This window comes from Oryzias latipes, chromosome 18 (assembly GCF_053564925.1).
Source record: "Oryzias latipes strain Hd-rR chromosome 18, Olatipes_Hd-rR_3.1".
NCBI lineage: Eukaryota > Metazoa > Chordata > Actinopteri > Beloniformes > Adrianichthyidae > Oryzias > Oryzias latipes.
This window is the reverse complement of record NC_136254.1, coordinates 35,502,300-35,515,518: the sequence shown is the minus strand read 5'-3', so window position 1 is coordinate 35,515,518 and position 13,219 is coordinate 35,502,300. Positions and strand designations below refer to the sequence as shown.

Below are 13,219 nucleotides of genomic sequence, written 5' to 3'. Positions count from 1 at the left end.
TGGGATCAAATACTTTTTACTCTCACTGTATCCAATGTTCTTCTCTGCTCCTCCAGACTTCCTCTCTCAAACCACAGCTCCTCTCTCTGGATCCTGTCATCAGCTTTCTCTAGATCTACAAAGAGCTCCGTCTGACCTTCTCTGCTCTTCTCCAGCAAACATCTGAGGTTCTCTTTCTCTGCATCAAACCACAAACGCTGACCTCTGACCTCTTTTGGGCTTCCTCTCCTCTTTCCCATAACCTCATTGTGACTCATCAGTTTTATTCCTCTATAGTTTCTCCAACTCTCAAAGTCTCTCATCTTCAAATGAGCCGACAGGCTGGATTATAAAAAAACCTACAGGAGTTTCTGACTAGACATCTAGAACAATCTGCTCATATGAGCAGAAAGATATGCGGGTTACTTTTAGAACATAACTCCACAATAAATGAGGGAACACTGCACTACAAGTGATGCACCTGAGAACCTGGACGGAGGAAATCCCCCCTGTGGGTCAGATCACAACACTAATGTTCCATCTTAAACCACATGCACACCAGGGTCAGAAGTGCACGTTCAACCTGTTACTTTTAATGCAAACTCTATGTAAACATGCGTGTACGTGTGTTTGGGCTTCCGTGTTCAAAACTCTCACATTTGCATGTAGCTGCCCACATTTAGGAGACTGTTTTCAGGCTCTACGTTCAAAACACGCGGATGCATCTTGAAAGTTAAACCAGTTAAACTTTGACCAGTCAGGGTCTTGCATTTCTGACATATGGATGACATCCTTCTTAGTTCACACAAGTCCCAACTGTTTGAAAATTGATCATGAAGGATACATTTATTTGGCAGTTTGTGTCCAGCTGGAATTTTATGACACCAAGTCTTTCATATAAATCGGAATAGAGTCGTCAGCCTGGAACAAGATTCGCTAGATTCACACCGCTTTGAGATTTCACACCAAGAATCTTCCAACTGTAGGTGGTGGACATGTGAACAGCAGAAGAAGCCCCTCCCTGCTTGTCCTGCGTGAGCACCAAATGCTAAAGAATGCGCCTATTTGAAGGCGTCAAATGCCTGGTTTTTCTGTAGCTTCACAGCTATGCAGACGACACTCTGCTCTATGCAGCTCTGCCACCAACACTCCATCAGACTGCTGCTGCTCAGAGCAGCTTAACTATTCAACTTCCTTCAGTTTAACAACATCAGACAGAAGTTTTTGAAGAGAAGAAACTAAAGAGGTGATTTCTGGGAGAGTCAAAACTATAACAGTTTTATTTTTCGTCTGAGTCAAACCGAGAACTTCAGAAGTTCAGAATCTGGGTCACGATTGATCCTTCCACTCATGGTTTTGATGCTGCTGGAGGTTTTCTTCTCCGTTTCGGTAAAGCTTTCAAAGACGTCTGATAGGTGACCCTAACATCAGTTTTTCTGACCCTAACATCAGTTTTACTTTGAAACACCAGCGTTGTTTCCGGTCCTCATAGCTGCACATGCTCGGAGCAGCATCATTTCCTCCATGAAAGCGTCAGAGGAAACAGAAACCAGCAAAAGTTCAGGGTTTAGATAACATAAAGGACTTGTTTAAGCTGTGAATCTGCGTTCTTTTAAAACATCTCCCCTTACTGAACCCATTAAATCATCTTGTCTCAGAGTATGGAGGACTTTTTCAGAGGCGTGTCTGCAGAACAGACTGGGGGGGCGTCAGTGCAGATCCAGCAGTGATGGAGGAAGATACAGGAGTTCTCTCATGATGTTTTAAACCGGACGCAGACTTTATTTTCCTTCAGGATCAAACAGTCAGGCCTCTGACCTTCAGGTGACTCTAAGTCCAGGTGACCCATTGAGAGTGAGCCCCTCCTTAAAGAGAAGCAGAGACAGACTCCAGAACCCTGAGAACCTGAATAGGAAGTGGATGGAAACCTGACTCTGTCAGTGAAGGGTTAACCCCCCCACCGCCGCCCCGCCTCGCGGCGCTCGGGCTGGAACCTGTTTGGGAACGTGTCTGTTTCAACACATGAAGGAAGATCTGTCTGAGGGAGTCTGCCATCCTCTGAGCTCAGGGTCATGTTCTCCTCCGGACGCTTCTGCAGGTCAGCCGTGATCCACAGCCGAAGGTTCCGGCTTTGTGTGGTGAGTTCTGAGGGGGAGGAGCTGATCCTGTGGGTGGCGCTGTGTGGGTCCCTCCAAAGGGAGGTGTCTGAACCTTCATTCAAACGTCTGCTTTGTCCTCAGATCCAGAGCAGCAGATTCAAACAGCAGATTCTCTGCTGGTTTCTGTGTGTGAGGCCTTCATGTTTCTGGATGTGTTCTTCTGGGATTGGCAGGCGTGTCCGTGTGACTGTGTGTACATGCATGTGTAGACATGCATGTGCATGTGTGTTACCTGTGGGGGGAGGGGTACTTCAGTCCACAGAGTGGGAAACCTGAAACCTGAAGGAAAACGACTCTTCATTTGAGCAAAACACATTTTTCTGTTTCATTTTCTATTAATCAATAGAACAGAAATGTACATTTTTGTCATTATTCGCTGCATTTAAATCAATCTGTCATGCGGAAACTTTCTGACGTTTTGTGAAGGTTAAGACCTCAAACTGCAGAAGGTCTCAACAGCAGCACAGCGTGTATGTTTCATGGTGAGGGCCCTCACCTACATTTTGATAGATCGTGGAGTTCTGGATGGAATCTGGGGGAAGCTTCCTTCTTTTGGGGGGTGGGGGGGGGTAACTCGCAGGTGACTGACAGGAATCGGAAACGCTGATGTAAGCCGTTTCAGACGAACTTGACGCTCTTGTCTTTCAGAGAAGTCCCATCTGGTCCTCCTGCTTTGTCTCCCACTACAGCGACCTGGTCAGAGGTACCCCCCCCCCCCCCACACACACACACACATATCAGCATTGGTGTTTGGCTGTGGGAGGGGCTTCTGTCTGACAATGGTTTGTTAAGGGAGGGGACATGGGGAGAGTTTTCTGACCTGCTCAGCTGGATCCTGTTGGAGGAACATCTAAAGATGCAGATTTTCTCCTTCCTTTGTTTTTGCCCCCCCCCCCCCCCCCCCCCCCTCATGTCCTTCAAAGTGTTTTTGTTATCTTTCTGACTATTCAGAAGAAAACAGACTTATGAGCGTCGGCCGCCTCTTGTTGAGCCAGAAGTTCAGGTTTTCTCACCATAAGAGTCAGTTGTTGTTGTGACTCCATATGTGATCAACAGACAGAAATATCATAGAGACGATATGAATTTAGAGCGAAAACGAGTAAATGTTTGCTGAGACATTCATCTCTGCTCATTTCTATGGGTTCTAACAAATTACAGATGTTTTGGTTTTTCACATTCTGGAAGCGGCTCAGACAGTCATGAAGACTGGATCCAGATCCAGGTGACAGGTTACTGTTTCTGTTGCTTTAGCTCCTCCCAGCAGACCTGCAGGAAAACCTTGGAGCAAAAGTTTGAACTGGTCCAGACCAACACAGAGGAGGCGACAGAAGTCCCAATGTCATTTCCTCCATCGTAGATGAAAAAGATGATTTTAGTCAATGAATTCGGTTCTTAAGTTTAACCAAACCTTCCTGAGATCATCCCTGGTTTGGTCCAGTTATAACTCTATATACAGCCTGCTACAGAACCTGAGATGAATCCCAATTCCATCCTGTGATCCTTACAGTTGAAGCAGTGTCTTATTTCTCCTGAAGGCCAAAGGGTCGGGGCAATGAGAAGACAGGTGAAAGATGAGAAGTAGAATTAGGAATCCGTCTATTTTAGTTTGAATACTGTAACCCTTTGCTATCTTAGATGACCCCACCCTTACTTTGACATATTCTTCCTACCATGACAAAGGTAGGGAGAACACGTCAATGCAAGGGTGGGGTCATCTAAGATAGCACAAGGGTTAAACTCCTATAACGTCTGAAGACAGAAGCTCTGTTTGACACAGTCCTTGTTGTGTCATAAACCCATTGATCTGACAGAATCAGCACCTGTCTAGAGGAAGCTAACACGAACATGTAAAGAGAGGTGTCCCACAGTAAAGCCTTGTGGCAGACCAAAATGAAAAAATGTCTCATCCGCGCTCTAAAGACGTGCAGACAAAGAGGTTGTAGAGTTGGGCTGAGACTATTAGTCATCACTAAAACCCTTCAGATGTTTACAGTTCTGAATTGTCCTCATGTTCTCTCATGGTCTTTCCTCAGGTTCTTCTGAAACCTCAGACACATTGGAGCTTCCACAGCTGTTCACCTGTGAGCCACATCTTCACAGCTTCATATTCACGACGTTTTCTTCCTCAGATGGGATTGTTCGCCACAGCTTTGGGCGGCCCGTCCTGTCTCTGCGGCTCCCTGCAGGTCACGAGGGCCGCTTCACTCTGACACCGATGCTGACCACAGTGGACGACCTGCTCAAGGACATCCGCGCCAAAGACCCTGGGATTCACACAGCTGCACTGCTCAGTGACGGTACGCACTGGTGCTCACACAAGGACGCCGCAGGGACCTGACACACCCCTGAGACAAAACACAAACACCAAACCAACATTCCTACTGAACTGAAGCCGCTTTGATCAACTTTTTCTCTTTGAATTAACAGATTAGAACCCCTTGTTGCACCTTTACCCTTTGTGCCATCCTAGGCACTTTAACATTGGGAGTTGGGTCATCTGGACCCACTAGAGGGTGCTCTGAACCTTTTTTCTTCAAGGATTTGTGATCTTCACAAGTGTAAAAAAAAACCTTGAGTCTAAAGCCTTAGTCAAATGTACCTGTGCCGGGGGGGTTGACCTGTACAGGTGCTACAGAGTTTTGGGTTTTTTCCGGCCCACAGAGTTGTAGGCAAAAACAGAAAGGATTTTCACTGACAGTCATGCAGGTTCGTTCAACAATAATGTCTGACTTCCCCGCTGTCCCAGAACGACGGCGGACTTGGTCTTCCTTTTCCGCTGATGGTTCAAGATCAACGCTGTATTTTTGACAAAATTTGTTCTTAGTTATTTTTAAAATTGTTCAGACATTCGGCACATACTAAGAGGAATCTCAGACAATTTGTAGAGGCCAGACCGCTGGTCCAAACTGCATCTGCTCAGTGAGACACTAAAGCGACGTTCACACCGCCATGTGATTCGTATACGCACAAAAAGCACTTTTTTGATCCCACATTTAGCATACGGTGTTCCCACTGGACCGTCGCTACCCAATGCTAGTGCCTGTTCTCACAGTTAAAAGAGTTTTGGTGTCAAATGTCAAAGCGGAATAATATCTGGTGATTCTTCCTCCAGACTTCTGCTGGAGGAAGCTCCATTCCAATAAATGAAAGAATTGGTGTCGTATGATTCCAGTCGGGCACTACTACTACTACTACTGTTGGTCGAAGAAAGAGGGGAGGCAGAAGGGTCCATGGCCAGAGAGAGAAGGGAAAAGGCAGGAACATAGGTTTGAGAATAGGGACTCTTAACGTTGGCACAATGACAGGGAAAGGCAGGGAGCTGGCAGACATGATGGAGAGAAGGAAGGTAGATGTACTGTGTGTGCAGGAGACAAGGTGGAAGGGCAGCAAGGCACGTAGTATTGGAGGAGGATACAAACTGTTCTATCATGGTGTTGATAGGAAGAGAAACGGGGTAGGTGTGATTCTGAAGGGGGAGTTTGTAAACAGTGTTCTAGAGGTGAAAAGAGTCTCAGACAGGATGATGAGCCTAAAGTTAGAAATCGAAGGGGTGATGGTGAATGTAGTCAGTGGGTATGCGCCACAGGTTGGCTGTGAGTTAGAAGTGAAGGAGAGATTCTGGAGTGAGTTGGATGAGGTCATAGAGAGTTTTCCCAGAGGAGAGAGAGTTGTTATTGGAGCAGACTTTAATGGGCATGTTGGTGAGGGCAACAGAGGTGATGAGGAGGTGATGGGCAGGTTTGGTGTGAAGGAAAGGAATCTGGAGGGACAGATGGTGGTGGACTTTGCGAAGAGGATGGAAATGGCTGTAGTCAACACTTACTTCCAGAAGAGAGAGGAACATAGAGTGACATACAGAAGTGGAGGTAGGAGTACTCAGGTGGACTACATCCTATGTAGACGAGGTCATTTGAGAGAGGTTAATGACTGCAAAGTGGTGGTAGGAGAGAGTGTAGCCAGACAGCACCGCATGGTGGTGTGTGAGATGACCCCCCTCCTATGGTTGCCGTATGGAGTGGGCCCCCCCTCTTTCGGTTTTATTTGCACCTTAGACATGTAGGGTCCATGGTAGGGGGGGTGCTTGGACATCACTGCAAGCAAGCAGCAGATGTCCTCCTGGCACCCTACCCGCCAATTTTAACCGCACCTTAGACATTTAGGGCCCCTTGGTGGGGAGGGTGGGGGGACATCACTGTGAGTAATCAGGAGATGTCCCCTTAGTGCCCTACTCGCCAATTTTAACTGCACCCCTCTTAGTACACACACCCCTCCCCCTTCAACATATACATTCCAACATAAACACACACACATGCACACACACACCCTCTCAAACACACATACACGCACACACATTTTGCAAGGAAGGGGGGGACCTGGGTCCATCTGTCCCCTACCCCTTCCCTGGTGGGGGGTGCGGGCCCCTTGGCGATGGCGGCCGTGTCCCTTGGGTGCCGGCTCCCTGGGCCCGGCGGTGCTCTCTCCGCACGGTGGGGGGTTCATATTACACCTGAGCCGGGGGTGTTCGTGTCCCTAGGGGGTGGGTCCTGGTCCTTGCCCCTGAGTGCTGGGCCCCGCCAAACTTCCAACATGGCCGAGCCTGGTCGGGCCATATTTATAACACCCCTTGTGGGCCACCCTTTTTTCCCCGGGGTTCCCCCCTACTGGGCGGGGGCGGCGGGCCCCTGCCTTGCTCCTCCCTGGACCAACCGTGGGCCGGGTGGGTGGCTGCCTGGAGTGCGGAGCGGGTCTCCCTTGGGGGGTCCTGGCTCGTACCCGGGGTTGGGGCGGGGGGATGCCCGGAACTCCTGGGTGGTGGTGGGGTGCTCGTCTGGGGCTGTGGGCGTCCTTCTCCGGTGGGGCCCTGCGTTGGGCTCTTCCGGCGCGGAGGGGGGGCTGCTTTCCTGGCTGGGCTGGGGCGGCGCTCTCTTTCCCTCCGCGCCTCCCTGCTCTCTGGCTCTGGGGGCCTCGCGGCGGTCCTGCTGGCCCTGGCCTGGGTGGCGGTCTTGGTCGCCCGGGGTGCGGTTGTTCCCTGCCTGTTCCCGTGTGGCGTTGGGGGAATTCCGGCTGCCGCTGCTGCTGCGGCGGGGTCTGGGTGTGGGGATGGCTGGGCGCTCCTCCTCCTTCTTTTCACGTTCCACCATCCATTTTAGAAGAACATAAACACTCACCTGAGCACAGGTGTTAGCTCACCTTTGCACTTATAGTTTGCATGATTGAATGAATGAAAGATTTCACACTAGTTGGTTTAAAGGCATAAGTATGCGTGTGTGAACACTATCTGTTTTGTGTACATGTTGACATGTGGACATTTCTTGCAGCTAGCAGGTGTGTTGATAATATTTGAGTGTGTGTGAACAGGCCCCGCCCTTTTTGTACTACATTTGAACTGTACCGTAACGATAAACAACCAGTAAACCTGTCTGCTCTATGCTGCTTCATGGTCTTACCCCCCCTCTCACTATCACCCCCGCCCCCCCCCCCTCTGACATCCCTCCCTCTTCTTCCCTTCTTTCCTTTTCCGTCCGGTCCAACACCAAAGATTTTCAATCATGGTTGAAATGAATAAAGTTTGGCCTCAATCACAAAAGGGGTTTGTTCAGCCACACCTTTGGTTTGTCTGAAGATTAATAACCCCTCTTGTTAAAGTAAAATATGTCCAACACAAGAGGCCCTCAGCTCTCATCTGTCTGCCCAGCTGTTGGACAGAACAAGTAAAAAAAAAAAAAAAGATGACTCTGGAGGTCAGGAAGAAGAAGAGAGGGAAAACCGAAAAGAAGACCAAGTGGTGGAAGCTACAGAATGAAGAAACTTGTGAGGAACTTAGGCAGAAGTTGAGACAGGTCCTGGGTGGTCAGGATGAGCTTCCAGATGACTGGGAAACTACAGCAGAGATAATCAGGGAAACAGGTAGGAAGGTGCTAGGTGTGTCATCTGGAAAGAGGAAGGACGGTAAAGACACTTGGTGGTGGAATAAGGAAGTACAGGAATGCGTCCAGAGGAAGAGGTTGGCTAAAAGGAAGTGGAATGTAGAAAGGACTGAGGAAGGTAGACAGGAGTACAAGGAAGCGCAGCGTAGAGTGAAGAGAGAGGTGGCAAAGGCCAAACAGAAAGCTTACGATGAGCTATATGACAGGTTAGACACAAAGGAAGGAGAGAAGGACTTGTACAGGCTAGCCAGACAGAGAGACAGAGATGGGAAGGACGTGCAACAGATAAGGGTGATTAAGGACAGAGATGGAAAGGTGCTAACAACCCAGGAGAGTGTACAGAAAAGATGGAAGGAGTATTTTGAGGAGCTGATGAACGTGGAAAATGACAGGGAAAGAAGGGAGGAAGATGTGGTTGTTGTGGAGCAGGAAGAAGCAGAGATTGGAAAGGATGAGGTTAGGAAGGCTCTGAAAAGGATGAAGAGCGGAAAGGCCATTGGTCCTGATGACCTACCTGTGGAGGTATGGAAGTGCTTAGGAGAGACAGCAGTGGAATTTCTAACGAGGTTGTTCAATAGGATTTTAGAGAGTGAGAAGATGCCTGAGGAATGGAAGAGAAGCGTTCTGGTCCCGATCTTTAAGAACAAGGGTGACACGCAGAACTGCAGCAACTATAGAGGAATAAAGTTGATGAGCCACACAATGAAGCTGTGGGAAAGAGTAGTGGAAGCCAGGCTTAGGAAGAAGGTGGAGATTTGTGAGCAGCAGTATGGTTTCATGCCCCGTAAGAGCACCACTGATGCCATTTTTGCTTTGAGAATGTTGATGGAAAAGTACAGAGATGGTCAGAAGGAGCTGCATTGTGTGTTGGTAGATTTAGAGAAGGCGTATGACAGGGTGCCGAGGGAGGAGCTGTGGTACTGTATGAGGTCGTCTGGAGTGGCAGAGAAGTATGTCAGAGTAGTTCAGGACATGTATGAGAGAAGTATGACGGTGGTGAGATGTGCTGTAGGTCAGACAGAGGAGTTCAAGGTGGAGGTGGGACTACACCAAGGATCAGCTTTGAGTCCCTTTTTGTTTGCTATGCTGATGGACAGGCTGACAGACGAGGTAAGACAGGAATCTCCCTGGACAATGATGTTTGCGGATGACATTGTAATTTGCAGTGAGAGTAGAGAGCAGGTGGAGGAACAGCTAGAGAGGTGGAGGTTTGCTCTTGAAAGAAGAGGCATGAAGGTCAGTCGTAGTAAGACAGAATACATGTGTCTGAACGAGAGGGATCAAAGTAGAAGCGTTAGGTTACAGGGGGCTGAGGTGAAGAAGGTGCAGGAGTTTAAGTACTTGGGGTCAACAGTTCAGTGTGATGGGGATTGTGGAAAAGAGGTGAAGAGGCGAGTGCAGGCAGGTTGGAGCGGGTGGAGGAAAGTGTCAGGAGTGTTGTGTGACAGAAGAGTGCCAGCAAGACTCAAAGGAAAGGTGTACAAGACAGTGGTGAGACCAGCTCTGCTCTATGGGTTAGAGACGGTAGCAGTGAGACAGAGACAAGAGGCTGAGATGGAGGTAGCGGAGATGAAGATGTTGAGGTTCTCCTTAGGAGTGACCAGGTTAGACAGGATAAGGAACGAGTACATCAGAGGGACGGCTCATGTTGCCTGTGTTAGCGACAAAGTCAGAGAAGCCAGACTGAGATGGTTTGGACATGTTCAGAGGAGGGATAGTGGATATATTGGTAGAAGGATGTTGGAGATGGAGCTGCCTGGCAGGAGGGCAAGAGGACGGCCAAAGAGGAGATATATGGATGTCTTAACAGAGGACATGAAGTTGGCTAATGTTAGGGTAGAAGATGTCCATGATAGAGTGAGGTGGAAAAGGATGATTCGCTGTGGCGACCCCTGATGGGAAAAGCCGAAAGAGAAAGATGATGATTCCAGTCGGGCACATCCTGCAGTTATTAATTTCTCCTTCGTGATCAATTTTCATGAATTGATAAGGATGGCATCCATACGTCACAACCAAATCCAAGTCCGTGATTGGTCAAAGTTCAATTGGTTTAGCGTTCAATAGACGAGCGTTTTGTAGTAGAGACCAAAAACGGTTATAGAAACTAAGGTAGCTAAAAGTGAACAAAAGTGTTTTGAATGCAAAGCCTGAAACGCGCATTTACATCGACTTTTTATTGAAAGTAGTTGCCTGGTGTGAACACAGCGTTTGACAGAATGAACTGTGAGATGTGTGAATCATCTCCTCTGAAGTCTTTGCTCTGTGAAATTGGTTCAGATGGTCAGAGAATCTCCCTCTGCACGTCCATGGAAACGGTTCTCAACAAGGACTTCCAGCTGGTCCTCAATGACACCATCTACAACATCCGCTCACTTGGAAGAGGTACTCCGTCTCCGTCTGGGGGGGGATTTGATTATCAATAGATGCATATTTGAGTGTAACTTCTGAAAAGGACTGAAGGTGAGGTGAAGCATACGGAGATACCAATGTTCACCTCGACATTCCTTCCCTTCAGGCATGTCTCGTGAACACATTCTGGGTCTGGATGACATGAAGTACCTGGTCCACCTTCTTCACACGGCCTTGACTCTTCCTCAGCAGCTGCACATCCAACACTCACAGCTGCTGGTCAAGCAGGAACAGCTCCGGCAGCAGCTGGAACCTCTGGAGAAGGTCAGAGGTCCACGTCTGCTTTGAAGGCGAATCTTAAATGGTTTGGTTGCACTGAAAGATATTCTGAACTTAGGTAAGAGTCCAGATAGCAGAGAAGGCAGAGGTGAGAGCCTCCATGTTGGGGTGGATGGGCCTGGCCTACCTGTCCCTGCAGGGGGGGTTCCTGGGATACCTCACCTGGTAAGGACCAGCACACGAGCAGATGGACCCGGAAGCGTCCCGCGTTCTGGAAACCTGCTGTTTTTGCCTTTCAGGTATGTGTTTGCCTGGGACGTGATGGAACCCGTCACCTTTTTCATTTCCTGCACGACAAGCATGATCTTCTTTGCGTACTACATCCTCACCAAGCAGGTGAGACCCACACTCTGCTGTCCTGCCACAACCCAAAATCATGGTTCATAGGTTCATTGGTGATTCCAAATTGTCCCTAAGGTGTGAGTGTGTGGCCCAGAGACACACTGGCGACCTATTCAGTAACCTGGGATAGGCTCTAGCAACCCAATGACTCTGCAAGTCAGGTCTGTAACTGGATCGGTTTGAGTCTCACTGCGTTGCTCCTTTCATGATCCTCTTATGGAGCCAGAAAAAAAAGTCACAATCTACTTAAAAAAAGTGAAACACGTGTCAGGATTACTGAAGGGAGTTTTAAAACTGTTATGAGATTTTTATGGCCAAGCTGTAAAAATCTCATACGAGTTTGGTTATTTTCACATTATGCACAGTATAGAAACAGAAAACATTTGTTTGAGCTTCCTCGCAAAATTTCCCTCCTTCAGGACTGGAACAGGAATTAGAAATTATAGATTTTTCCCGGCGTTAGTGTGGGGAGATTGCAAAAGTGACGTTCCCTTGTGTCTCACACATTTTGACCAGAATATTGTAAAAATTAAATACATGAATCGTTGGCTCAAGTCGAACAAAACAATGTAGCACACAATATGACCATATAAGGCATGTGGACGTGGTTTAACAAAGAACCTTTGTTGCCAAGGAAATCCAAAAGCTTACTTTTGGTTATTCTCCTAAAAGTTACACAGACCGGTTCATTAACACCTGGTGACCGAGATGTAAAATGGTTGCTATGGAGATAAAACCAACAGAAAGGTGCCATGTAATCCTAGGCACTTTAACGTTGGGAGTTGGGTCATCTAGACCCACTAGACAGTGCTCTGAACCTTTTTTCTTCAATGATTTGTGATCTTCACTGGTGTCCATGGATTACATGAAATCTTTCCACCTTTTTCCACCTTTGTCATGGTAGGGAGAACACGTCAAGGGAAGGGGAGGGGGGGGGTCATTTAAGATAGCACGAGGGTTAGAAAAACATGTTTGTCTCATGCAGCTCTGACCAGGCTGCTGGGGGGTGGTGGTGGTGGAGTCAGTGAGTCTTCTCAGCCTCATAGATGTATATCAGGGTGTGGACAGTTATTGACTGCTGGACATGTTTTAGCAACACCATAATAGCGCTACCGTGTGGTATTGACTGCTAGCATAGCCAGCACAATTGGCATCTGTAACAATGTGTTTTTCTGAGATAGTTTATACCGTTAAAACGCAAAGCTAGCACGTTTAGCAACATTAGCATAGTTAGCACAATTAGCATTCTTAGCAATGTTTTCCTGAGACAGTTGATGATGCTGGGCGCAATGTTAGCATTTTTAGCAATATTGGTATAGTTAGCATGGGGGCACAGGTTAAAGTAACGCCGGTTTCGTCTTCTACAGGACATCATCTTTCCAGACATCAGAGACCGCCACTTCCTGTTCTACTTCCACAAGAAAGCTGCACTCCAGAAGTTTGATGTTCTAAAGTACAACATGTTGAAGGACGAGCTGGCAAAGGTGGTTTCCCCCTACATGACTGTGAGCCGTCTGTAACCCTTGTGCTATCCTAGGCACTTTAACATTGGGAGTTGGGTCCTCTAGACCCACAAGACAGGGCTCTGAACCTTTTGTCTTCAAAGATTTGTGATCTTCACTGGTGTCCATGGATTACATGAAATCTTTCCACCTTTATCCACCTTTGTCATGGTAGGGAGAACACCTCAATGGAAGGGGGGTCATCTAAGATAGCACAAGGGTTTAACCCTCAAGAGGAAGACATTTGGTGAATTAGACCTTCACATAGGTCAGAGGTAGAACCAGGACTTAAGGCCCCTCTGTGTGTGGTGGTGTGTTCAGGTGGAGACGGATCTCAGGAGGCTCCGGAGGGCCATCCAGCTGCAGCTGCCAGTGGACCAGATCCAGAAGGACAGGAACTGAGAGTTTTACCTCCACGACGTCCAACATCACGTCTGCACTTTTTAAGTCTGTCTCCTGGTTGGTCTGCCTCGGTTCAAAAACCACGAAAAAACTTTTATCGAAGTTTCTCTCTGATTTTAGCACAAACACTCTTATCTATTCGTATTCAAATGTAAAAGTTGACATAAAATGTGTAAATTAACATAATAAACAATATTAAACTATAACAAAATCTTTATTT

The 13,219-nt window shown here is 47.8% G+C and overlaps 1 protein-coding gene across 1 annotated transcript; it reads left to right on the top strand.

The window, feature by feature from the left end:
- Window positions 1-1,690: 1,690 nt before the first annotated feature.
- On the top strand, window positions 1,691-13,216 carry LOC101160267 (calcium uniporter protein, mitochondrial-like). Its single transcript, XM_023966233.2, has 9 exons — window positions 1,691-2,117; window positions 2,787-2,841; window positions 4,268-4,435; window positions 10,343-10,447; window positions 10,581-10,738; window positions 10,812-10,918; window positions 10,993-11,089; window positions 12,463-12,579; window positions 12,919-13,216. Exons 1-9 carry the CDS (start codon window positions 2,052-2,054, stop codon window positions 12,997-12,999), a joined length of 954 nt encoding a protein of 317 aa, XP_023822001.1. The 5' UTR covers window positions 1,691-2,051; the 3' UTR covers window positions 13,000-13,216.
- Window positions 13,217-13,219: the final 3 nt, after the last annotated feature.